This window comes from Vulpes lagopus, chromosome 5, assembly GCF_018345385.1.
Source record: "Vulpes lagopus strain Blue_001 chromosome 5, ASM1834538v1, whole genome shotgun sequence".
Classification (NCBI taxonomy): domain Eukaryota; kingdom Metazoa; phylum Chordata; class Mammalia; order Carnivora; family Canidae; genus Vulpes; species Vulpes lagopus.
The window spans coordinates 115,464,706-115,490,511 of NC_054828.1; the positions used below are offsets into that span (position 1 = coordinate 115,464,706).

General features: G+C 55.6%; 1 protein-coding gene across 6 annotated transcripts in view; it reads right to left on the minus strand.

Annotated features, from left to right (window-relative positions):
- Positions 1 to 317: 317 nt before the first annotated feature.
- The window catches only part of KLHL29 (kelch like family member 29), a 304,459-nt gene continuing 278,970 nt past the window's right edge, over positions 318 to 25,806 (minus strand). For all 6 annotated transcript variants that reach the window (XM_041756134.1, XM_041756129.1, XM_041756131.1 and 3 more), the window contains 9 exons: positions 23,286 to 23,424; positions 14,336 to 14,538; positions 13,383 to 13,642; positions 11,380 to 11,578; positions 11,053 to 11,235; positions 10,668 to 10,848; positions 5,166 to 5,359; positions 4,708 to 4,852; positions 318 to 2,505 (listed from right to left, as the gene is read on the minus strand). In XM_041756134.1, the coding sequence (XP_041612068.1) occupies positions 2,322 to 2,505; positions 4,708 to 4,852; positions 5,166 to 5,359; positions 10,668 to 10,848; positions 11,053 to 11,235; positions 11,380 to 11,578; positions 13,383 to 13,642; positions 14,336 to 14,538; positions 23,286 to 23,424 (1,688 nt within the window). In that variant the 3' untranslated portion in view covers positions 318 to 2,321. The remainder of the gene's footprint in view (positions 2,506 to 4,707; positions 4,853 to 5,165; positions 5,360 to 10,667; positions 10,849 to 11,052; positions 11,236 to 11,379; positions 11,579 to 13,382; positions 13,643 to 14,335; positions 14,539 to 23,285; positions 23,425 to 25,806) is intronic.

Genomic DNA, 25,806 nt, shown 5'->3' on the forward strand with positions numbered 1-25,806 from the left:
GGGCTCTTCACATGGATGAAATGCTGGTGAATCTACCTTCTCCTACTACCCTGTTAAATTTAAACTTCTTTCCCTGTAAGAGAGTGAGCAATCCTACCTGGCACCCAGGAAAGCCTTGTGTGGATATCCTTAGGAGAACAAATTGGGTCTGTATGTTCCCTTGCTAAGGAGTGCTGTCCTTTCTCATCAAGATCTGCACTAATGTCAATAATAGAGCCCAGATGGCTGATGTGTGAGAGCAGGAGCAGGCCTCCATGGGGTTTCTCCTCACTGTGGCCAGGGTGGTGGCACACAAAGGCATTCCATTGGCTTCTGAGTCTAGATCTATAAATATATTTATTATAATATAACAAGAACTTAACAATAAACATATACTATGTACAATACCATTACAGAGAACCCTGTTTTATATCATTCACAGAAATAGCCAGTTTTGCTCCAGTGTGATAAATGAGGAGAGAAACGGAATTTCAATGTCATCTGTGTTGAGTCTTGCTGACCACTAACACCTCCTTTGGAGGCAGATGCACACCAAACGCTAACATTAGCCCTGCCCCAGGCAGTTAGAATTTTGTGCTCCGGTCCTTGGGTTCACACTTGCACCCTGTTTGACATAAATACTTTAAATGACATACAATGTATGTAGTTTTGTGCTTATTACTTTTTAAAAGAATAAATAATATTAAAAACTGCATAACGAAGCTCGGTATCTTGTCCAAGTGGGAGTCACACTTGTAGTGCTAGAAGTTGATGCCCGACATTAGAATCGGAATTTTGTGTCATTAAATACCGAAAGATGGAAAGCATGTCCTGTCCTTTTCTCCTTAGAAATGGTTTTTATCATGAAATGACGGCAAGTTGACTTCCCAGATATAAAAATGGTAAATGTGTATTTGGTACCAACTTCAACTAAACAGCGCAGTGGCGGCGGCTCTCTTCTTGCCTGGAATGGAAACTGATCACCGCGTGAGGTTTGAGGGTCTGAGGACTGGCAGGAAGGCCTTTCTGTCATGAGCCACGGTGTGACTTTCCTCCTGGCTTCCCTTTCTCTGGTTAATATGCTACAGGAAGAGTGATTCTGCTCATGCCCCTCAGGCCTTGGCTGTCATGGCTCGTCTACGAAGGCTGTCCCCATCCTGAGAGCTCTTGTGGCAGGTGCCTTAATATATAGCTATAAATATCAAAAATAGTCTCCTGTGCTTTGTAGACATTTATTCTCCCTCCCTCCCTTCTTCCCTTCCCACCCGGCCTGGGTCCTCAGCTTTACCTCATGGAGGGAGCTGGACTGGTGTCATGAGCCAGAACTGGTTTCCTTCTAGAACAGAATCTTCTTTGACAATGCCTCCATGAGGCACAGCTCTTATGGGGGCTGTCTGGGAGTTACATTTTTTAAAAAATAAAATGAGGGCATTCAGCCCCCACCCAGGAGAGATCCTCTATTCTGCACATAGAAAAAATGAGAGCAAATGCCCCTCTCTGGCACTACCTACAAAGAGCTTTGGGAATTCCCGCATTATTCTCTCATGGCCTCCTCCTTCTCTCAGTACTTAAAAATAGCCTTTTTGTTTATCAAGAAAATGCCTTGGAAATCTAAATAATTCATATCGGACAAGAGAAAACTAGCACAGTCACCTGTCCTCCAGCAAAAATGTGGTAGAAAAACCTGTGAAGGACAAAAGGTTCTCCCAGCTGTCCCTAGGCTGCCCCTGCACTGCCACTCCAGCCACACACATCTGGCTCTGCATGGGTGGCTGGACTTCTCTTCGGCCCGGCGGGGACCAGGAGCCTCCTAGGCCTTGTGCCGCCCAGTATTGTCCCTTCTCTTCTCTCGGCCACGGAAAAGTGTAGATTGGTTAAAAACAAAAGTAGGAATCAAAGTGATAAGGACACTTTGATCTTATTCCAAGAGAGCCTGACACCTAATATTGTCATAGGATAACTGATCTACGGTTCTTTAGGGATCAGGCTTGCTCTGCAGGAAGGAAAAATCAGCTTCTCTCTCCCAGTCGAAAAATATGTGAAACTCTATTGCACCGGGCAGAGTGAGCGCCTCCATTCAGAGCAAGTGCCTTTGCAGGAGCCCCCAGGCCCAGCTCCTCGGATGGTTGTGGTTCCTGCTGCTCGGAGCACTGTGCTCCCGTTTCCCCCAAAGGCGAGGATGATTTTCTACATTCAATGTAGAGAGTATTCAAAATGTTTAGCGCAGTGATTCCCTTGATTGTGTCTATCAGCCTCTTATTGATGTTGCTGAACATTGATCATTGTGAGTAGCATCTGCCTCACCAGACTCGTCCAGTCTCGTCGCGGGCTTTCTGCTGACGTCAGCCGCTTTGAATATATTTCTTTATCACGACGCAGCCGTGTCTGAACACAGGGCAGGGCATGTGGGGTAGTAGCGTCCATGTGTTGGTCGCGGGCTCGTAGGCTTCCATGTTGCCCAGGGCAGGCCCCTCACTGCTAACAATGCCTCCAGTTGCATAAATCTTGCCATCAAGCACCACGGCGCTGCCGGGGAAAGTGGGGAGAGAATTAGCCACTTAACTTCCAGCTTGGGCCTGGAGATGGATTCTTTTTGTTTTTGTTATTTTTTTAAGATTGTATTTATTCATGAGAGACACACAGAGAAAGGCAGTGACACTGGCAGAGGGAGAAGCAGGTTCCCCATGGGGAGCCCGATGCAGAACTGGATCCCAGGACTCTGGGATCACGTCGTGAGCCAAAGGGAGATGCTCAACCCCCGAGCCACCCAGGTGCCCCTGGAGATGGATTCTTAATACCCTGTCCTGGTGCAAGCTGCCTCTCCCCCTTTGCAAAAGTTGTAGGGGATCTCACTGCTTTTCTCTGTCCTGTGACCCAAGCTGGCATAAGAAGAATACCTTGCCTCTAGGGCCAGTAAGGATGTGGTGCTTCTACTACCCTCCAAACTGTGGGTGATGCTCATATACTGGGCATCCCAGGCCCTACTGGACGATGGAAGGTGGCTAGGAGAACAGCCTTGTGTACAGGCACCTGACTCACTTCACTGGCTGTTTACTGAACGTCATTCTGCGTGGCCCATACAGAGGCTTCATACCCCTCCAATCAAGTGGAGAACATGACTCTCAAGGATGATGGCAGACAGGATAATAAGGAGCTAAGTCATAACTGAACACTGACTACTTGACTGGGAGATTCACACTTGCGAAGGCGCTCAGAGTCACAACTTCCCACTGTGATTTCTGAGCATGAGTGACCCCGTGCTGCTGCCCGCCCATGACTGCGAGGGCCTGGTGTGCTCTCTGCAGGGTGGTTACTGTGGCAGCCTGGGGCACCTTCCCATACCACGAGACACTGGCACCATCCTGTCGTCTCAGCCAGCTGTTCCCACTGAGAGCACCACAGCCTGCTCCTGCCTGCACCTACTGTCTTAGAGCATTTCAGTGACCCCATCACACCTACAGTGAGACCCATGCATCCAGCCCCAGTTTCTCCCTCATTTCAGCTAATGACCTGTCTTCTTGACCGTCCCCTGAAACTGAAGAGATATCCTTGCAAAGTCATCACCTCTTTCTGAAATCCTGAGCCTGATATAGAACATGTCGGTCTAGACATCTTACCTGGAGTTCTAGCTTTATCGCTTGTAGCTGCATGCTACAGGGGCCCTCAGAATGCTCCCTTGGTGGCATATCTTTCCCCTGTTTCTTTTGCAAGACCCAGCTTAAATCTCCTCATAGGCATTAAGTCTTTCTGTGCCCACTGTTAGTCTCAGCTGAAACACAGAAGTCCTCCCTACAAGTGGTGCTCAGACTCCAGTTGCCTTTATTGTGAACAGTGTATTCAGAGTGGCTTGCACCCTGCCACCATTTGGAGTATGTGACAGGAAAGTAAGGCCCAAGAATCTTCATGCTATTAGGAACTCCGCGGTTATCTGGCCTGCTTCGAAAATAGGAGAACTGCCCCAGAGAGTGGAAGTTGCATGTCCAAGGTCACAAGACACGTGAGTAGTAGGTTATAGCTTTTCTAGTTTTGCTGTGCCAACAGCGAATGTTCAGACTGAGGGTTTGGTGATCACCTCTGCATGGGTTCAAGATGTCTTCAGCAGAGATCTGCTATGTAAATGCTGACAAGGGGGTTTCTGGGACGTCTTTTTTTTTTATTTCCTTGTTCCTCTCAATCCAGGAAAGGGTGGAGCTAGAAGAGCAGGATCTGCTGTCTCACTGCCCAAGGTAGTTACTATTTTTCTGGGCCACAGGGCCAAGCCGACCGGGAGCCCAGCCACACTCTGATCCCTACCTCTCTCCTCCTGTGGGGACTGCCCCGTCAGACTCCATGGCAGATGTGCCTCATATGGCTCCTGGATTGGGTGGTCACTTGTCCCATGTAGGGCATTGCACTGGTGTGGGCCTGGCACTACCGCTTGTCTGCAATGGGGCAGGTGGTCCTGGGTGAGAGGTCCCGAGAGAAGGTGTGGCCTCCAGAGACCCGGGGCTGGTGCCTGTAAGAAGCCCTCCATCGCTGGCTTTGAGATGGGTCAGCTGGGGCCACAGGGTTGGGCCTGGGGGCCTCGGGCTGCCCTTGGGCACTTCCTGTTCTGCCCTGGCACTAATGTCCAGACCTGTGGTTGGAGGGGCTCCTGCTCTGGGCCTGGGATTGTTCTGCTCGCCACATGGGGGCAATCGCTATTGTGCTCCAACCTCTCCTGTTGTCTTCCCCTCCCGAGCCCCTCACCTGCAGAACTGGCGAGAGTGATTCATGTTTGGGCCGGCCTTAATGTTCCCTTTCTCAGGGTCGTAGATGGTGGTGGCTCTGGCGTAAGCCCCGCCCAGGATGAAAACGAAGCCATTGAGGGTGACAGCAGGAGCATACTTGTTGTCTGTGAGGAGAGCAGGGCCGGCGGGTCAGGGCACCTCTCCCTGGCCTCCCCCTCCCACCCTCTCCTTCGCCAGTGGGCCCTCAGAGGATGGGCTCCGGCAGGCCCTCCAGGGTCACGGGTTAGCCTGAGGACGAGGCCCAGGGCCAGGGGGCACCAGGCAGGCGCCCTAGCTGGCCCTTTGTCCGGGAGGTGGGGTCGGCCTCCCCCTCCTACCACCCCCCAGGTCTGTGCGACCACTGGGCGCGGGGGCCTCTGGCCTTGGGACACTGCGGATCTAACAGTGAGGCGGGGAGGCTGCGAGGCCGCTTCTCACCAATCATCGGGGACTCGATAAAGCTCCACGTGTTGGTCTGAGGAACGTAAGACTGTAGGACGCCGGCAGCTCTGCCCGCCTCGTTCACGCCGCCGAACACGTAGATCTTGCCGCCACACACCGTGGCTGCGGCCGAGTGCACGGCCTTGGGCAGAGGAGCCACAGCCTCCCACTGGTTGGTGATGGTGTCGTACCTGCCGAGGAGAAAGACCAAGGGCCCCACGTCAAGGATGGGCCGCGTGCGGGGCAGGGGTGACAACCAAGGCAGCGGGCGTGGGCAGCCACCAACATCTGCTTCCCGCCCTTGGCGTCACCGCACGGCCCCTGACCACACGTGGCTGGGGGTGCCTCGGAGCAGTGGCTCGAGGCCGCCTGGGATCCGGCCCAGCCTTGCCCTCGCGGCCGGCCTGCCCCCTGAGCCTCGGGGAGCCACCTCGGTGCAGAGTCTCGGCTCCTTTCCCTTGCTCACTACGGCTGCCGGCTCCTAGGCCCCTTCATTCCTCTCTATCCAGCTCATTCTTACCCTTTCGCCAACAGGGCTGCAATGAGCATCTCCCGGACACCCGAGCTCTGGTCTGGAACCTGGGGAACAGCGAGCTGGACCATGGGAGGGGGAAGAGGAGGTGGGAACAGGAGCGGGGACCAGTGGGAGCTGGTCATGAACTGATGCTGCCGTTGCGGAAGGCAGGGCTACCTAGGATGACTCCCGGGCTCTGGCTTGGGAAATCGGAAGGAGGGGGCACCACTCAGCGGACAGGGAATTGAGGTTGGGAGTTTAAGGGAGAGAGATGATTTCAGTTTCATTCATAGGAAGTTTATTTTTATTATTATTTTTAAAGATTGTATTTATTTATTCATTAGAGACACAGAGAGAGGCAGAGACACAGGTAGAGGGAGAAGCGGGCTCCCTGTGGGGAGCTCAATGTGGAACTTGATCCCGGGACCCCGGGATCACACCCTGAGCCAAAGGCAGACGTTCAACCACTGAGCCACCCAGGCGTCCCTTCGTGGGGAGTTTAAAGCATCTGTGGATCTGAGGATGTGCAGTGGGCGGCTCGTGTGCGACCTACATCTTCAGCTTTGGGATCACTGGCACAGAGGTAAGGGCGTTCACAGGGAGTGTGTGGATGAGAACGAGGCTGAGGACACTCTGGGGGAAATGCTGGCTTTGAAGAGCGGAGCTGGGGTCCTTGGAGGGCTGGTAGTACAAAGGACACAGCTCCATGGGTGGGGGATGTGGTGGGAGGACAAGAAGTCCCAAACAGGTTCCTGGGGGTCTTATCAAGGGTACTTGATACAGAATGGGAGGTGCTGAGCTATTTGTGTATCGAGGAGTGAATGGGAAGGAAGGCAGTGGATGTGACAGGGAGAGACTTCTCTTGCATGAAACTTAGCTGGGAAAGGGGCAGAGAAGGTGGGACCTAGAAAAGCATATGGAGGTAAGAGCTGGCTTTTACCGGTGGCACGCTGACGAATGTTTCAAAACAAGTTCCTGAGACCAAAAGTCCTGATATATAGCACCTGCTGATTTGTGATGTGAAATTGGTAGCTCGAAATCTTGGCCGATTTCAAGCTACCAGTGGTACATAGCTGAACATGCCACTGGGAAGAGATGCACAACAGCGTACTGCTGGACAGAATCCCCACCGTATACAGACACACAGACAGATCCGACCCCCAGAACATAGACAGTACAAAATATATAGTATTTAAAAAATGATAGTGAGGAGTTTTGAGTATGGATTTTCTTTGTTTTTTCAGTATAATGTATTTAATTCTAATTTAAATGACTTAATTTTTAGTTAATACCTATAACTAATGACTAGCTTGCAGAATTCCTAAAAAAGGTAATAATCAGCTCTCAGGAGCCAGTATAAATGAACTCTAGCACACCATGGGTTTTGTTTTAATTTTAGGGGAAACGTTTACTTGTGTTTACATGCTGATAGGAAGGAGCCCAAATGGATAAGGAAAGCTTCACTACATATGAAAAGAGAGGGAAGAGCTGATAAAGAGAGGCTCTTGGTAGGGGGATGTAGGTTGGATCCACAGTGGTGAGGGAAGGGGCATCCACATGGGCATGAGAGAGGAAGGCAACGATGGCATGAGTGTCAGTACATATGCAGGACTGATGGCAGGGAGAGGACAGTGTTCTGGATTGATGGCTCCACCTGTGAAGCAGGAGTCCGCGTTGGTGGGGTAGTGGAGTCCATGGGATAAGAGCCTTGATGGGGAAGGAGGAGATGGGAAACACATGCGCTTGAGAGTGGGAGAAATTGCTGACAGGGGCATGCAGCACGAAGGACTTGGTAGACGTTGGAGGACTTCCATTTGTAGGGGGGCCAATCTACAAAATGGTGGGATTTTCTCCACCAGCCTTCCGCCTCTGGGGGTGGGCATGGAGAAGGGGAAGAGTTACAGGATCGAACAGATCTGTGGCATGTGTATCGCAGGACAAAGTGGCAAAGTAAGAGCACAGAGAAGTGATGGAATGTGAATCCCAGACAAAGCGAGGACAAAAGTGACAACAGGAAGCACCTTACGGGGAGAGACTTGGGATCTAACTGACCGGTCAAGCAACTGGGATATCTGAGGTCTTCCGGGGCAGCTTTTGGATATCCATTCTGGGTGTCTCTGTCAATCGTTCCTGCAGGGGTGCTCTCACAAGCACTCACTCTGGACCTTCTACTTGGTGGCCCATCTACCACTCACCACATGGCTCTTTCGAGTGTCCTGGAGCCAAGTTGGGGCCTCTACGGTGGGCTGGGTTTGTCCCAGCACACCTTTCCTGGGAAGGACGCGGGGGGTCAACTTTTCCCCAGGAGCCTCCTTGGGGCCCAACCTCAGTGATCCAGAAGATGGCCTCTCTCAGCCGGTGCCCCTGGCTCTGAGACAGGGGTGAGGGGACAGTGGTGAGATGTCCAGCTCTGTGCCTGCGAAGACTCAGGATTTGAGGAGAGGCTGAAGTACCTTACAGGGCAGCAGGGGCTGATTCAATTAAGCCCCAGACGAATGATATGTGGCTAATAGGCAATGGAGTAAGTGTCTTTTTGGACAGTGTCAGAAGTTCAGATATCTGTTTCTTAAGCCAATATGGCAGAGATCCAACGAGCTCCTGCAGAAGGAGCTGGGTGACAGTGGAAGATTATGTGGCTGTTAGTCTTCAGGCTTTCGGTATAATGGCACATTCCGCCAAATGCGAATTTCCCGAGAGCTTGTTATTCCAGGTGGCTGATTGCCAAGCCACAAGCCCTCCTTCAGCTCAATCTGTCAGCTTCCTGCTTGAGAAGGATATGCTAATGACATGCAAATGACCCTGTGGAGTGAGCACTCTGCTATCATTTATCCGGTAACCACAGCTAGTGCAATATATTGCTATGAAGTATTAGACCTAGTTATTTATATAATGATATAATACAGGTTTGTCTATTGCACTGTTGTTTTAATCTATAATTATATAATCTTGCTCTATTCCTGTAATACAGTAATGTAATATAATTATAATGTACCATATATCTCATTCATTATCAATATAAGAGCAATTTGTACCATTAGTGCTTCCTGGGGAACAAAGCACCTTCGTGTCTGTCCCCATTACCCTGACCTTCTTGTCACCCTGGATTCTCATCATTGCCGCCATGTGGCACAGAAATTACTTGCCCAAAGGAGCTCCGGCTAGGTTCCTCAGGAAGCAGTGGGCGTCCCCTCTGCCGGCATACTGAACCCCACCTGTATGCACACCACCCAGAGATCCTGTCCCTGCAAGGACAGCCACAGGACACCAAAAGGGCTGAGGCAGGGCTCAGGGCACCTGTTATTACTGAGGTTCCCAGGGTGGTCTTGCTCACACGGTGCCCTAGGTGCTATCTCACAGCGGAACAAAGGCCCTGCCCTGGCCCCCAGGCAGGCCGGTCGAGGCTGCTACCCAGCCTTGGAGAACCGCTCTGGAGCCCAAGGGGAGTGGAGCTTGTCCCCCCCTCCTTGGTGCATTTGATCCTCGAACAAATCCCTGTATTTATCAACAAGTATAAGTTTGCAAAATGAGTAATCAGCATCTTAGGAGATTAAAAATAGCTGACAAAAGCAAGACAGGATGACAGATCTAGCTCACTTTACTCCTACATAGAAAATGTCTCCTTTTTCATGTGTTTATTATTGGATGACGAACGGTCGGAAGCTGGTGCTTCTGGAAGCCTTGGGCCGTGCGGGCCGTGCGGTGGGCCCCACAGAAGGCTGTCAGCAACAGGGCTGACCCTGGTTCAGCAGCAGTGTTAATATCCTCATAATCACACAGGGATTCCCCATTAACTCCAAATCAATATGACAATTAAATGTCGTTACTGAGCCATCTCTGGGCTCCACTTGGGGGAGTTAAAAGCCCACAGTGAACATCCAGAGCTTGTCTCACTCTGAAACTATCTTTGCTGTAACATTTGTCAAGTGTCCAATTAGCCACCGAGGGAAAAATACAAATTGAGGGGTATGTGCGGGTCCACAGGCGAGATGTTGTCACCTGGGAAGACGTGCTTTTCGTGACAGCTGATGACGTGGGCAGAGGGTGGTGGTGGGCAAGCATGAGGGAGGCACATGGAGTGAAGGCTCTGGTGATTTGAGCTGTGCCCTCCTGGGTTGGCACCTGGGGCCAGCTCGGCCTAACCTGCTACTCTCAGACGCACTAGTTTCTCCAAAAGCGGGACAGTGCTGAGGCCTCCCCCGTTTGCTGCTGACTCATGAGCCTTCCTGACTTCTTTCTGCGGCTTCTCCCCCAGGTGTCGGTTCTCGGCAAGAATGGTCTCCAGCTCCAAGGGAAACTTGGAGTATTTGCACCCCGAGAGGTGCCCACCTCCAGCCTATGCCCCTTCTGCCTACATCCGATTCCACACTCTGGCCTGTTGTAAATGGGCCTCAGCGAGGAAGCCAGCCTGGCCTTCCAGCAGAGGGCAGGCTTACACACCTGGTCTCTGGCCCATCGCTTTGTATTCTCTTCTGGAGAATTCCAGACGTTTGGCCAGACCCACATGCAGTGACTGTTCCCCGAGTTGCAAGCAGCTTTCCTGGGATGTGTGGAAAATAGGGAGGAAGGGGCTCCCCCCGGTGTGGAGCCTCCCCGCTCAGCAGGGACATGGAGGCACAACCACGAACGCAGGACACCTTTGGGCCATGGGTTCCAGCCTTGCCCTACATCCCTGGGAGGCTCTGGGCTGGTACTTCCAGGCCCCATGTGCCTCCTAGCTGCGCAGGCAGGTCGGCCAAGCCCACAGCTGGGTCTCTGGCCTCCAGCTTATCTGACCCCTGAGTGGGACAAGAGTGTCCCATCCCAGAAGTGGGCAGCTGTTATTTTCCTGCCGCCCCCTCACCATTCTCAGTCCTCAATCTTTGCCGCATTTGGAGAGCCCGGGACTATCGCCTTCTAAATGTCCCGTCTCCGGTTGGCCTCAGCCAGGTCGGTGCTGGGTAGGAGGAGCAAAATGATTTTAGCTTTCGTGACTGTGGCTTCATTACCTCTCCACGTGGTCCACGTTGCCTGCCACACCAAGTCCCCCGAGGGTGTAAATCTTCCCATCGTAGACAAGGCTATTGTGCCGACAGCGGGGGACCGTCATTCTGGAGACGAGGTTCCAGTTATCGAGCAGGGACATGTAGCACCAGACATCGGCCAGCGTCACCCCTGATTCCATCCCACCTGTGGGCAGTATGGGAGGTCCAGAGAGCAGGCAGGGAGTGAGGGAGGCCCACGGCCAGGTGGGCCCAGCCCCAGGGGCAGAAAAGAAGGTTGCACCTGCAGAGTGGACACTTCTGGGCCTTGGCTTTCTTTAGCCCTGGTGTGGGGAGAGGAGCCCTTAGGAAGTCTGTGCCCAGTCCCCAGCCCAGCCCCGAGGGGCCTCACCTGAGAGGTAGATGTTGTCCCCAGCACTCACGACACTGAAGAACTCTCGGTCATAGAAAGGCAGTGAGGCCAGGGGGTACCACTTGTTGTTCTGTGGGTTCCAGCAGGTGACGGCCACCAGTGAGCGCTGGGTCATCCCCACCATCTGACGGCCCCCCACCAGGACGATGACCTCCGCCACACCTGCAGGGACAGACGCACAGCTTTCGGATACACCTCAACAATGTGAGCATTGCCACCTGGCGCCTTTCCGGGGGGACCGCCCAGAGTTCTGGGCTGACCCCACGGCTCCTGTGTTTGGGGTGCTCAGGGCACGTCCCTCCATACCTGCCGAGAGGCGGGGCCGGGTTCGGGGTGTCTGCATCTCCTGGCGGGCGTGGGGCAGCATGTGGTAGCGTTTGGCTTCGTTGACCAGGTCCCGGCACGCTTCGGACGACTTGATGAGTTCCTCGTTGTCAACCACGTTGAGCAGGTAGCTGGGGTGGATGAAGGGGAGGCGGACCACGGCCAGGAGCTCCGCCGCGTACTGCGGGGGCGAGAGACACAGGGTGGAAGGGGGGTCATACAGGTGGAGCCAGCTCTGGTGAGTCATACTGAGTATAGACACGGCTTGCTGCAGCCCAGGCAGTGGCAGTGGGGGCTCCCATCAGCCAGAGGTGAAGAATGCAGGAGGTCAGGTGTGCTGCCCCCCCACCCCCCCGCCCTGGGGCTAACCAGCCACCTGCCTCTTCGCCACATTCCTCCCTGCCCCCTCCCAGGTCCTGGGCTTCTGCTTCACCCCAGGCTGCAGGGGGAATGGAATGAGGATCCTGAGCCCTGAAGAGGTGTTCATGGGGCAGGAAGTCAGGAACAGGCGGGAGGGCCCGGGAAGGCTGATAGGAAGGCACCCCTGTCAGAGCCTGCGAATCCCCAGCCCCAACAGGCTCCCGGAGTGGCATCCCATGGCCTCAGACTGGCACCGGGACCCCTTCACCTGCAGCGGAGGCTTTTCATGAACCGACTCAATCCCTTCCTGCCTGGCAATCTCTTTGCTCACCACTTGGCTTTAGTTTCATGCAACAAACAATTGGTGACAGTCCTGATTGTGGGAGTGTCACCAACACCAATTGTGGGAGTGTCACCAACACCCATAAGACCCGGTCTCTGAGCTTCGGGGGTTCGCAGTAAAATGACAGGTGGGGGAAGGGGGTCATTACATAGAGGGCACTAGTGGGCCTCCAAGAGGAGTCTAGTGGGCCTCCAAAGAGGAGTTTTGGGTGCAGGATAGGAGGCTTCCTGGAGAGGATGACGTCTGAGCTGGGCGCAGAAGGGCTGCAGATTTCTCCAGGCCTCAGGTGGAGAGCGGGGAGGATGCCCGAGGCAGTCACTATTCCAGCTGCCCAACCTGCTGGACTTTCTCCAGGAAGGAATCCTGCCCCTCCCCGCCTGATCGGAGAACCCCCTTCTCTTGGGTGCAGTGGCTGGGCCAGGGTGGAGAGCCCCATGCTGCCCATCCCAGCTGCCCATCCCAGCGCCTGGCCCATCCCTCCCTCCCTTGCGCCACTTCCCGCTCCCCATGCAACGAACTACCCTTGTCGTCCACGCTCAGCTGCCTTGAGGCGTTCCTGGGCCCCAGCTGCCCTGGCTCTGGCCTCTCCTCTGCTGCTCGGCAGGTGGCCTCTGAGCTCTCCCAAGAGCTACCTGGGTCTGCCCTAGCTCCTGGGGGCCCCTCACATGTTAGAACCAAGGCAGTTCCATCCTGAGCAAGGCCCTCGGCCGGTGCTTTCTGGCTCGGAGATCCAATGGGGTGCGACTGATGTCCGGTGACCCAGAAGCCCCTCCTGGGGACCCTGCCCTCCTTTCCTTCTGCCCTGGAACCTGCCTCCGATTTCTCCAGCTGCCCCCTCTGAGGGACTAGCCTTCCCTGCTGTGTGGTGTATGCCGTGGTTTGTCATCTCCAGCACGGTTTCCATTTGGTCTGGGTGCTCCCCACCCCCGCAATAAGCACAGCATGGGTGGGGCTCCTCCTGCCGGTCTGAGGTCACGGGAGCTTCGGCCTGTGGGCCCCGTGGCCTCTGGCTGGCCTGTGTCTCCTTTGGGTGGGAGGCCAACACTTGCAACCCTCTGGCGACTGACCTCCCATCTCTCATCCCTCCGTTCATCTCTCTGCGGCCACGGGGCAGTTCTCTCTGCCCCTGGGCTCCCGGAGGCTCCTGTGTGCTTCCACTGATGGTCAGGCCAGGCAGTCCTGCCTCGGCCACCTTCCTTCACCCCTGCTCCAGACGCCATCCCCACACTGTGCCCTAGAGCCGGGGGTGGGGGAGGGGAGAAGGGGCAGGGCGGGGGGCTACCTGCGCACGGGACACGGGGTCCTTCTTGATCCACTTGATGACAGTCTCATAGACTAGCTCCTCGGCCTTGGTGTTGAGGCTGTCATTGGAGATGTAGGCGATGAAGTCATCCTTGGAGATGCTGAGGATCTCCTCCTGGGCCGCCACCTCAGGGAAGATCTGCAGCGCGAAGGCCTTGGCCATGTGGTAGAGCTCACTGCACTGCATGGCCTCAGCCATGGCCAGTACCCCTAGGCAGTTGCTGGCCGTCAGCTGCTTCTCTGGGGACAAGAGCACAGGGCCACTGACCACAGGGCCCTAGAACAGTGGCCATCTGTTCCTATCACCCGATACTCTGGATCTGTCTCAGAACCCGCGTCCTTGGGACCTGCCTTCAGCATCCGGGGTCCCCACAAGACCACTCTGGTGTCCCTGGGCTGTGGACCTACCTTCGGGTTTTCCTGGGCCCCGTCTCAGGCTGCCTACCCTGGGGCCTCCCTACCTCAGGTCCCAGCAGGAGGACTGAGGATGTGAGGTGTGGAGCGTCAGCTTCCTCACTGCTGTGGCTTCAGAGCTGGGGCCTGGGCTGAGGGCAGGGGTCATGCTGAGACTTACAGCGTCTTCTAAAACTGTGACAGGCTCCCACTTGAGGATGGCACCAGCAGTAACACCCCTCATATGCCCACCTGCCGCCTCCTGCAGGCCTCAGCCTCACCAACCTGGCCTCTGGGCCTGGCATCAGTCTAGTCGGCTCTCCTGAGGTCTGGCTAATGGTTATTTTTGCCTGGATGTGTCTGGGTCAGTGCCGGTGCATACAGTTGTCCGAATTTTCATCTCCAAACGGCCTTGTGACATCCAGCTGCACCCCGAGCTGGACACACAGCTCTTCCCTCTAACGCCTGGCGAATTTCAAATTTCGTGCCCATCCACACCACCCCTTCCAGGCGACCTGGGCGCACCCTCCACAGACTCACCGAGGAAGGACACGCAGACTTTGCAGAAGGTGTGGAACTGGAACTTGCTGGCCGCCTCCAGCAGCGTCTTGGCGTTGGCCGAGTCGATGACCAGGGAGCCCGTGTAGACGAACTCCAGCAGCAGCTCGAGGACGTCGGCCTGCAGGTTGGACAGGACCAGCTCCAGCTTCTCCCGGCCGCACTGGCTGCCATCTTGCACCGACCTAGGCACAGAGACCAGGGTGTCCCTTACCTGCCACCCTGCGGCCACGGCGCCGCCTCCTCACAGGGCTAGATCTCCCTGCTCGCCTCGGTCACGCCCTTCATTTTAGGACTCAAGGGACACGGCAATGACACACCTGAACCTAACGACCTGACACAGGATCTGAAAGAGAAGAGTCTGACCAGAGACGCCCAAAAGAACAGAAAACCCTGCTTATCACTACTTGGCATGTCCATGCAAAAAAAGATGCAAATCAAAAAGCATGAGCTGTGGATGGGGACGAGGACCAGGACTGGCCTCAAAGGGAAACAATACGGTTCTGCCCCGCTGCTGGCTCCCGGGGCTCCGCCACCCGGGGCCAGCAGGTCCCGGCCCCGGGGAAGTGGGGGGGTCCAGCTGCCTCCAAGCGGAGGGCCGCCAACGTGACCCAGGCTCCCAACCGGCCGAGGACACAGCCGATCCGGAGATGCCCCTCGATCGCCCCAAGCTGTCCCGGAACCCGGACTCCAACCCCGCCTACTTCCAAAAACATATTGTTTCCTTTTAGGCATGGAAAGGGAGCCCTCATGACATTGCTTTGAAACTGAGGACGAGACGAGATAGACGGACAGAATGGTTAGAGCCGGGGGAGGGGAAGGGAACAACCAAGGACTTCCGCCACAGACAGCCAGCAGCCATGACCTGGGACCTGGCCCGGGGGGGGCCCTCCTGCCACATGGAACACGGGGTCAGAGGTCAGGGTGGCCTGCGTGTAGAGTGTGCATCGGGCTTGGGAACTGGGGGAGCGGGGGAGGGACACAAATATATAAATATGTTCGTATCTGGTGTCTATAGAAATACAAAACCATTGCAAAGGCTCCTAAGGCCTGGCAGCCGCGCCCTACAGCCGGACCTGGAAGGAAACAGACAAGATGAAGCAGAGATCACACGGGTACAGAAGTGACCAGGAGGAAAGACACCCCGAGCGTTGAGAGTCAGGAGGCAGGTTGTCAGAGGTGGCTGGTTGGCACCCCGTCTCGGCCACTCTGACCACGGGTCCTGCTCCTGCCCGAGGCCGCGCTTGCCACGTGGCTGGGAAGTGACCGCTGGCGTCTCCCCTCCTGAGGAGGCCAGGGGCCCAGACCCTCCTGACCGGTCCCCGGGGCGCCCTGGTGGCGGGCTGTGGGGGTGGGGAGGTGTCCAGCAGCTGGAGCCCCCCGAGGGAGGCTGATTCCTGCGTGGGCAGGCAGCCGGAGGGCCTGTGTGCCCCAGCCCTGCCACGGCAGGCGGGCCTGGCCTCTCTGGCCCTCAGGCTCCCCTTCTGCAAAACAAGAGGCTTGAATTGGAGGAAGTCTAGAGTCCCGTGGAGTTTACGTGACAGAGGCTGGAAACACCTTGCCCAGGAGACTGCTCTACACAACAGAACCGCAAATGCCACCAGGAGAGCAACATTCTCTCCAGTCTGGCCACCAAGGGCTGTTAAGGCACCGATACAATGGGGCGGGGGACAGAGGAAGCTGTGACTTCATTTGGGGCTCCCCTCCCCACAGAATGGCTCATGGCACCGGGCCCTGTGGGGACACTGCCTCCAGGCTCGCAGGGGACGGTGCTGCCTAAGCCGAGGGTCTGAGCAGAGCCCCTTCTCGAGCCCACACGTATACACGGTGTGTGTGACTTTTAAAGTGACTTAACACACCGAGTCCTCTGCTGTCGGGATAGATTTTCATGCTCGGGTAACTTTGTTAAGCATAAAAATAGTTCATTATGTGATCATTTGAAAGCACAGAAATCTAACACCCCAGGTCTCAGAGGCCATCTGGTCGACCTCTTACTCCGGCTTTGCGGCCTCTGCCTTCATTCCTACATGCTGCTGTCTGGCCTCCCCTCCTCACAGCCTTCCTGCTCTGCGGGCTGGGCCAAAGCCGGGCTGCTCCCCTTCTCCCAAGTCACCCCAGCCACTGCTGCCTCCACTCGGGCTGGCCTTCCCGCCACCTACGGTTCCTTAGCAGAGTTCCAATTCTGTGAAGGGCTGGGGTGGACTTCAGCTGTGTACACACACACACACACACACACCCAGGAGTGCATACGACACATGACCCTGAGAACTCCCAGTGTGGGGAGGTGTGTTGGGCAGATGGAAGGCCAGGCAAGTCCTGAGTGCAGAGTTTGATGGAACAACTGTGGTCATGCTCGTGGGAGATGCTTGTCCTGCCCAGAGTCTGAGCCACGGGGAGGGTCCTGTGGACAGGGTGGTGCCTGGATGGCTAACGAGCACAGGGATGACATGAGGAGGCACGTGGGGCGTTGATCATCATGGGTGCTGTCCAGGGTTAGCTGTAGCTGCTCCTTCAGGACCTCTGTGAGTTGCCTGTGGAAAGCAGGGGGCTGCTGGACAAAGGAGCTTTGGGGAGTTGCTGGAGGCCCCTGGGGCCAGATACCAGATGTCATGGGCAGAATGACCATTCCACTTGACTACAGAGGAATACTTGGGAATGTAATGGAGGCTTTGGTGGGGAGCTGAGTTCAAGATCTATAGGGGGTGAGACCCCAGGCACTAAGGCCTTGTGTGGCTCATCTGCACATGTGAGTCCATGGTCTACGCAAGACCTCTGTGGTACTGAGAGAGGCTGGTGGTGACTCTCCATTGCTGGTCATCAGATGGTCTTGGGACTGGTCCTCAGGTCTCTTCCCCATGAGCAGGGATCCCCTGGGAGGCAGTGCCCCTGAGGGGTGGCCCTGGTCACCGGTGGGGAGCCATGTCCTTCATAATTGACTTTTCTGTCCCTGTCTTAGCTGGCTCTTGAGGTCCAAGCATCCTGTTCCACTCAGCAGCAATGGGGTACGGGGAGCTGCTGGTTAGTGTGGCATGACATGGCCTTGCGGGGGGTGGAACAGGGTAGGAATGGTCAGTGATAGCTTTGTCAGGTTGGGCCATGAACCTAACACTAGGGGTGGGAGTATGGGGCAGGCTGGTGCTGTCCAGCCTGCACAGGATCTGGGGCTCTGCCCTAAGACCAAAAGCCCCCAGGCTCACCTTCTCACAGGGTAGTGACACAGCCTCTGCTTGGCAGGCCTGGGTCTGTGGATGTACCAGGAATGCCTCATCCCAAATATTAGAGCGTTTGAGATCCCTCCATCAGCAATTTGCTCATGTGGTTAAGCATTGCCTTCTCCAGACTTTGGTCCTTTGTCTACCCCTCACACACCTCAGGGAGCAGATGCTTTCATTTTACAAGTTAGATATGGAATAATGGGGGGAGATCTGTGGGGCAGCGATGGATGGGGGGGCAGTCATGGAGCAGGTGGTGAATATGGATGGCACCCCGACCTGCTCAGGAGGATGACTCCACTCTTCCAATGCAATTCCCACCCCGCTGTGTGTGTAGGAGCTCAGGCACGTCGCCAGCTCCAGGGCACCAACCCGGCCCACACTAGCCTCACTGGGTCCCGGGGACCTTCAGAGCTCAGGCGGGCTCTGGCCCACCCGTGGTGATTTGGCGATGCATCTGACTCACATTGTTCTGCTGGTCTCCGAGATGTGTGAGTCTCTCTTTTTCTGATCTGCTCTTCCAGCCACACCTGTCTGTTCTACCAGGAAAGGGGTGCAGACTGCCACCCACAAACACCCAACTTCACAGGGAAGGAGGGGAAAGGCAGCATATGGCTTGACTATTGTGTTAACGTTTGTTGGGCAACCCTACCTCCAACATCTGTGTCACTCAATTAGGTAGATCCCTTTAAGTTTCCCTGGAGAGAAGGATGGAGGGAGAAGCCCAGTGCCTACCCATGGGGCTTGTGAAAATCAGCTTGGCCCAATCAGTGTGTCCATCCATTTTCATTTAATACAAAAAGAAAATAGAGTTCAAATGTGCCATTGGCTCCAACAGACTTGGTGAGAAGAGGGTTTCGGCTGGAAGGTAGTGCCGGGTCTCTGGCCCGCTTGGTGTGATGGGGGCAGCTCTTCTCCGGGCTCCACATGTTGTCCCACCCAGGCTTGGGCGCCATGTTCGCAGGTGCTGGCAGGGAGGGCCGTACGTCTGTGATCTCTGAAGGACTATCCCTGTCCTCTGGGATGGGGCCTGCAGCCTGCCGGGCCAGGGAGTCTAGCCAATGCCTCCAGTGGCACCAACCATGCCTGAGGGCTCCTTGGCTCCTGGGGATAAGTGAAGGGACTTCTTCATGGGCTCCCCAAAACAGCCAGGGCAGATTCAGGCCCTGTTCAGAGGGGTTGAGAAGTGCCTCTGGACTTGGGAGGCTGTAACCCCAGAACGCCACTAACTCTAATGGCCACTCAAAATGGCCTTCCCCCTTCCTGAAGCCTGGGGCTCAGTCCACAGAATCCTGGTGGGGGCCCCTCCGGCCTGGACGCAAGCGAGGTGTGGTGATGGCGCAGCCCTATTCCACACATTGTCCGAGGACAAAGCCGAGGCTCCTCTTCCTGCTGTGCTTTCACCTCTGATTGTCACAGGGACTCAATGGGATGACAATGGGGTGTGGAGGCAGTGGGGGGTCTCAGCACCGCTTTGCTCTGCGCCTCCTGACGGCCTCATGTGCTCTTCTCCGTGGCCACCCAGAGCCCCTCCCGTGCTCCTCACTCCAGAGGACACGGCCTGCTCCCGGGGACGGGGGCAAGTGGCCACAGCCTAGGTACCTGTTTCAGGTGAGGATTGTGTCTTCTCTTGCACAGATCCAGTGGCCAGTTTACAAATGTTTCCAACAGATACACAGGGGCGCATGTGGGTGCACACACGCGTGCGCGCGCACACACACACACACACACACACACACTCTGCATCCTTTCTCCTGGCCTATCTGTCCACACTGTCAACCCTGAATTTTATTTTCTTTCCTTATAGGCTTCATGCACAAGACTACAATTTTGTTCCTCTCTGGGCTAGCAAATGGACAGTAAGAGCATGAGCTTTGGAGTCAGACCTCAATTCCCATCCCAGACCTACTGGTTACTTAAAATCCTCTGGGCCTCAACTTCCTCATCTGCAAAGTGGGCATATTAATGGTACCTGCTTCTGAGGGTTAGTGGGGGGATTTTCAGGATGACATCAGACATCTCTACACGTCTCCCTGTGGGCTGGGTCGTGGCCTTGTCAGGGAAAAAAGACAAGAGTCTGAAACAAAATAAGGGAAGACTATGGAAAGAAGCTGTTGCAGCCACACCAAAGGGACATACACACGTGAGGAGAGAGCCTGTGGGCAAAGTGGGGGGGGCGGGCCCGGGGCTCCTGGGCAGCCGAGCTAGTCGGGAGAGGACACCGTGACACCTGGCTGTCCCGCTCACTGCCTGTCATCCGTATGGAACACACAGCTGACCGTGACACCTCCAGGCTCGGCCAAGGCTGGGGTCCGGCCCCTATGCTGGCCTCATTCCCTCCATCGCCACCTTGCACCCGGCACTGTGGTGACACTGAATTCCTTGCTGTGCCTGGACACCCTGCTGTCCCGAGCTGGCTCCTGTCTGTCAGCCGTGCTCTGTCCCCCTTGTCAGCCTGGGCAATTCCCATCCTCTGTTCAATACCCATGCCAGATACCACCACATCCGGGGGCCGTCCCTGAACACCCCTCTTCCCACAGCTCAGCGCTTTGCCAGTGAGCCTCTATCCCCCTGACTGTGCTCAGTCTGCTGTCCTGCTCTTACTTCTTTCCACCCCCTTCCCCTGCCCGGCTGAGGGCACAGACCTGCCTCATCTGGTGTTTCCTGTGAGACCTGGCACCCAGGGGGCTCCTCGTTCGCTGAATGACTTGGTTTCCCCATGTCTGCCCCATGGCCCCGGGTGAGGGGGTGTCCACACTGGGGTCTCCACTGGCTGGGGGCTGGGACAGCGTCCTCACTGGGGCTGGAGTGGTGACTGTGTGCCGGGTCCCAGGACGGGGGTGGGCAGGAGTCCAGCCTGAGCCCCCAGGGGTGCGGGTCCTGGGGCGGCAGGGAGGCGTCACCCTGCCCCTGACAGTCTCCCTACGGCCCTCATGAGAGTAAGGACCGGGACACCACGTGGACACAGACTGCCCCTACTCTCTCTGGTTCCCTAGTGCAGCCGCCGGAGCGGGCAGCGCCTGCTTCGGGCTCAGCGGGCAGGGCCCCACCTCTCCTCCTGGGCCACCCTGGCCGCTGCGCCGTCTCCAGGGTCACACGCAGACTGAAATCACGTGGTAGCACCAGCTGCTCCTGAGAGTGTGCACTTCTCCAGGATTTTACATGGCCAGAGAGGACATCATCTCACTGCAGAGTCTACTTTCCTCCCCACAGGAGGAATTTGTTTGCAGCTATGGGCAGGAACGATGATGTACGTACGCCAAGGTTAGGACAAGGAAAGTAGAATTTAAAATGGCTGCAAATTAACCTTGGGACCTTCAACCACAGGGGCGCCCCTGGGCCCGGCCTCAGCCTCCCCTCCTCCGTGAGTGCCCCTCCTGTACGCCCATGGAGCCTCCCCAGACCTCAGACCTCTCTGGGCTCAGATCCATCCATCTGGCTGCCTACCAGGCATCTCTGCTTGGGCATCTGTCAGCCACAAGCCTGCCAGGCCAGACGCTCAATTCACCATCCCCGCTAGCTCTGCCCTGACAGTGGTCCTCGGACCCACGTCCTACCTTGTGACCTCACCTTTCTCACATCCTGGGGCTGGTACATGGGAAGCCTCTGCAGGGCTGGCCGTGCCCACCCCCCGACACTGCCACTCGGGGATGCTGGAGCCTGAAGGAAACCTGGATGTCGTTGGAACCAACCTCCTGTTTTACAGATGAGAAAACCTGAGGCCTGAGAGAGAGGACGTGACTTGCCTAGGGTCATAGGACAAGTGGCAGAGTCCGGTGTAGAACCCAGGTCTCTTAGCTCCCGGGGTGGGGGGTGCCCTCTCCCTTCCAGGGACTGCCTCTTAGCTCCAGTGCCCCCATCCTTTCCAGGTAGGGTCACTGAGGCACATCGTACAGTTCTTTCACCTTCAGGTGGCCATCCTGTTCCCACTGCTCTCAATGGTCCCCACATCCTCAGACCAAGCCCAGGGCTGTAGCCCAGGGATTGGACTTGCCTGCCTATCTCACCCCAGCTCACACCCATCTCTGGGAAGGCTCTCTTCCCCTCCACACTGCTTATGATGGTCTCTGTCCCAACTTTTCATTCCAGGCAACCCATGCCTTGTCTGGAGCGTTCTAGAACATTCCAGAACATTCTTTGTATTCTAGAACATTCCAGGCAACCCACCCTTTGCCTGGAATGTTCTTCCTCCTTCTTTTTTGGCCTAAGAAGCCTTCACGACTTTTGGGTTCCCACCAAGTGGTGTCCTCTGTTGTGAAAAAGTTTGGTTTTACACGTAAGGTATCTAAAGACAGTCAAAGGACTCCTGTGCTCCTCTGGCCCACATCTCTCTAGCCCAGGGCTGGGCCATCACTGAGTACCAACCTGCCCCTGCATCCTGCCCGCTCTGTGCTCTCCAGCTGGTCTGTAGCAGGGACCAAGGCCCTAGGATGCTGGTCACTGCCAGCACCAAAATTTGCCAAGAGTGGTAGCACAAAGACCTCCCTTGGCCTGAAGAAGCCACTGGACATGCCCCTTTACCCCAGAGCTCATGCCCCTGACCCCTGTGCTTGGACAGAGAGGACCCAAGCACTGGGGGTGGGAGACCCAAGCTGTCCATGAGGCTGGAAGTCACAAAGAGCCTGCCCCTTCCTGCACGGCTGGGGCCAGCGCGGCTGGGTGGGGCTTGCACGCCGGGCACAAGAGATTGGAAAGGAGATGCCAGCCAGTGTGCCATCCTGAAACAAAACACAGTCACTCTGGGGTTAGTTGGCAAGTCCAAACACAGCATTGGGAAGCAAGCAGAGGTCCTGTCCTCCCACTCTGAGCCGAGTCCCAGCTCAGCGTCCGCCCCGGAGAGGCTGCAAGGCAAAATGAGCAGCGGCATTAATCTGCTGATGGGTGAGAGAAACAGGAGCGTTACCCTGGGCCGGCCCCCTCGGCTGCTCTCCCTCACTAAGGAGCTAGAAGGTGGCCCCTGACTTGTTTGCGAGGGTATGAAGCAGACAAATTAAAAAAAAAATCAACAAAATGGAAAAAAGAAAAAAAAAGATGCTCATGCACCATTAAACTCATTCAGGTAGAAATAGCCGGGGCAGAGGGCGGAGGGGAGGGCGCAAAGGCTGAGAGAGACCGTGTTTAGGACACACCTGGTCTGTGCTCAGACAACGCCGCTTTCGGCTCAGTGTACAAGTATCAAGGCATGCAGCGTGAACGAGGATTCGGCTACAAGTCTCTTCTCCCCGACTCAAGCTGTGGAAAAGCGGCCCCGGGGGGCGCCTTGTGCTCCTCAGCAGGGGGTTGGGGGGCAGTCTGGTCGATGTGCTTTCCTGGCATTAAGTTCACTATCGACAGCAGTGATGATGGTGCCTGGGACCCTGTGCTGAGCCAATGGGGACGGTGTGCAGTGGTCCCTTAAAGTGGAGTCTAAAGTTCTCCTAATCCCAGGGAGGGCTTGTGAGCCACTGAGAACTCGGGATCCTCGGGGCAGGGCAGGGGTGTTGTCTACTGCTGGCAGAGGCCCCTGGTGACCAGCAAAGCTGCGTGGGGAGGGCTGGGGGCAGTGGCTGCTCTGAGGCTGTGTGTGAGAGGGCACTCGGGAGGAGGGGGGGGAGGAGAGATGGCTACTGGCTCTGTGACAGGGAGTCACGCTTCAGGAACCTGCAAGAGAGGGAAGGAGAAAAGACACAAAAGCGTCCTACAAAGGAACAGACCCGACCACAGCTGGAAGGAAGGCAAACCTTTGAATCAGGTCCTTGAAATACAAGCTGCAGGAAGCTAGAACATTTTGGTGGACTTCAAACTCTCTGCCTTCAACAACAATTTTCAGGTCTGTAAACGCTTTCGCTCTGCGCTGCTGGTTCAATTCCTTCAACATTTCTGCAGAACAGAGAAGACAGACAGGGCCAGGTTCCCATTAAGAGGTTTTTTTCTTGTTTTGTTTTTTTTTAACCAAAAATTTTTCTTTCAAGAAGTAGAGAAATAGGAAAATACTTGATACTGTTTCTTGGCAAGACTGGCTCAACACAGATTGTCAAAAGAAGTCACAAACAATGCGTCAACGAGCAGCAACAGGAGGAGCCACGGAACCAAAGGAACCACAACTTTTCAAAGCAAAAACAAAAACAAAAACAACCAAAACCAAAACCAGAAAACCCCCAAACAAACAAACAAACAAACAAAAAAACCCCCAAACCAAAACAATACAAAAAAAAAATCAAACCCAGAAATTGAAAGGCTGGGGGAAAAGATTCCCATACCGACAATTGGAAACATAGAGAATACATTATCACAGACAACTAAAAACTATTGTATAATTACAGCACAACTTCTCCAAATGCCAATGAGTGCTGATGGGTCTGATACCAAGTAAAGCATGGCATTGTGATGTCAGATGGGCTGGATATGGTTCAAAGGAATAAAAACCACAAAACCTGCAAAAACAGCGTCCCTTATGTTAAACACTCAAGCCATGGCATGGGGTGAGCTTCTCAGAGAGGGGCCCCCGAGGAAGGACGGGGTGGAAGGGGAGCCCGGAGAGCCCCTCCTTCCATCGCACACCTCTGGGGCTGTTGGGGAAGGCTGGAGAGAAGCAGGGGCTGCGCGCGCCTCCTCCCATTTCCCTGGGTCATCCTCTTGGGGCTCCCACCCTCAGCTGGGGCTTCAGCATGGGAGAGCCCGGTTTGTAGCCCCAGCAGGTCCCAGGAAGTGCCCTCTAGGGCTTTCCCACCCTGACGCACACCTACCTTTGCCTGGTGTCTTGGCCACCTGAGGCTGGCACAGAGTATCCCAGGCCTGTGGGCTCCAAGCCTGGGGATGCCTCCTAGACCCACCTCAAGACTCAGAAGGGGGGAGGAGAGCCTGACAGCTACCCCGGTTCGTTGGTATAAACTCTCATTAACAAAAGTTAGGGCCTTCAGATGACCAATGCTCCCACTAGCCTCGCCTTGCCTGCCTGCCCCCTGGAACCCCTAGTGGCTGGTAGTGGACATCAGAGGCCCAGATTCTTGGGCCAGGATGACCTGGACTGTTGTCAGGCTGAGTTTTGTCCTTTGGCAGGTAAATGGGGGTGGGGTGTCTGCAGAACTGAGCCCTGCTTCCAAGCCACTCGCCGTCACCCTGAGCCCTCCAGGTCTATACTGCACCCGGGCTGGTGTTCCAGAATTACCCTCCGCATGCCCTGCTCAGCCTGACTAGTCATCTCTGTCCACATAGGCCTACACTGGCTGCCTGTCAAGATTCCCTCTTGAGCCCAGCTCTGTCTCTGGACAAGCCCCTGTGCTCTCTGAGCCTCTGTTTCTATATCTGCAAAATGAGGACAGAGGCTCCCTGCTTTCTTCCCAGAGCCTGGTGAAAATCCCTGAGCCTGAGAAGGGGCTTGTGGGCTTTGCAGTCAGGCCAGCCTTTCTTTTTGAGGACGCGCCGGGTTCTGGCTCCACCGAGGACCAAGGCAGACAGTGAGAACAGGGGTCTGAGTTGTGTGGCAGTGCTGAATCACCACTGACCCCACATCAGGCCAAGCACCTGCAGGGGTGTGTGTGGGCCGCAGGCTGGGGCCTCCGGAAGGCTCCCAGTGGGTGTGCTAAGACCTGGACAAGGGAGACCAGCAGGCCCAAAGCCCTAGGTGGAGGGTGTGGAGGGTGCCTGTGGGGCAGATAGGGAGCAAAGCAAGGTGATTGTGTGTGTGTGTGTGTGGGGGAACCAGGCAGGGTCAGACCTCAAGAGCCTTGCCAGGGGCTCCAGCTTGGTTTTGTGTGCACCAGGGAAACCTGGGATTCTGTTCAGGGGAGTGACAGGTTTGGACCTGGAGGCCAGACACACCCCTCTGGCAACCGCGATAGAGGTGGGATGGTGAGGAATGATGGAAGCTGGAGACCAGATGGGAGATGGGAAAGCACTGGGCCTCACATCCAGGCCTGGTGGGGGAACCTCAACTCTGCCTCCTATCTGCTGTGTGACCTCGGGAAGGTGTCCCTGAAGCCTGTTTCTCCTTTGTTGAAAGTTAAATGAGCTAGCCCATGGTAAACTGTGAGCTGTGGCCGGGGCACACAGTAGGTGCTCAACGGGCGGCAGGCACCATGTCCTCGTCGATGGCAGTGATCGCTTCACGATCTAAGTGAGAAGTGACAAAGGCCTGAGCATCAATGGTGACAGAAGGACAGAGAAAGACGAGTATTTAGACCGTGAAACTATGGCCCTCAGCGCTGGAGGGATCGTGGAAGCCACAGGTGCGAGAACTACTTCTAGGTTTCTGGGGGCACG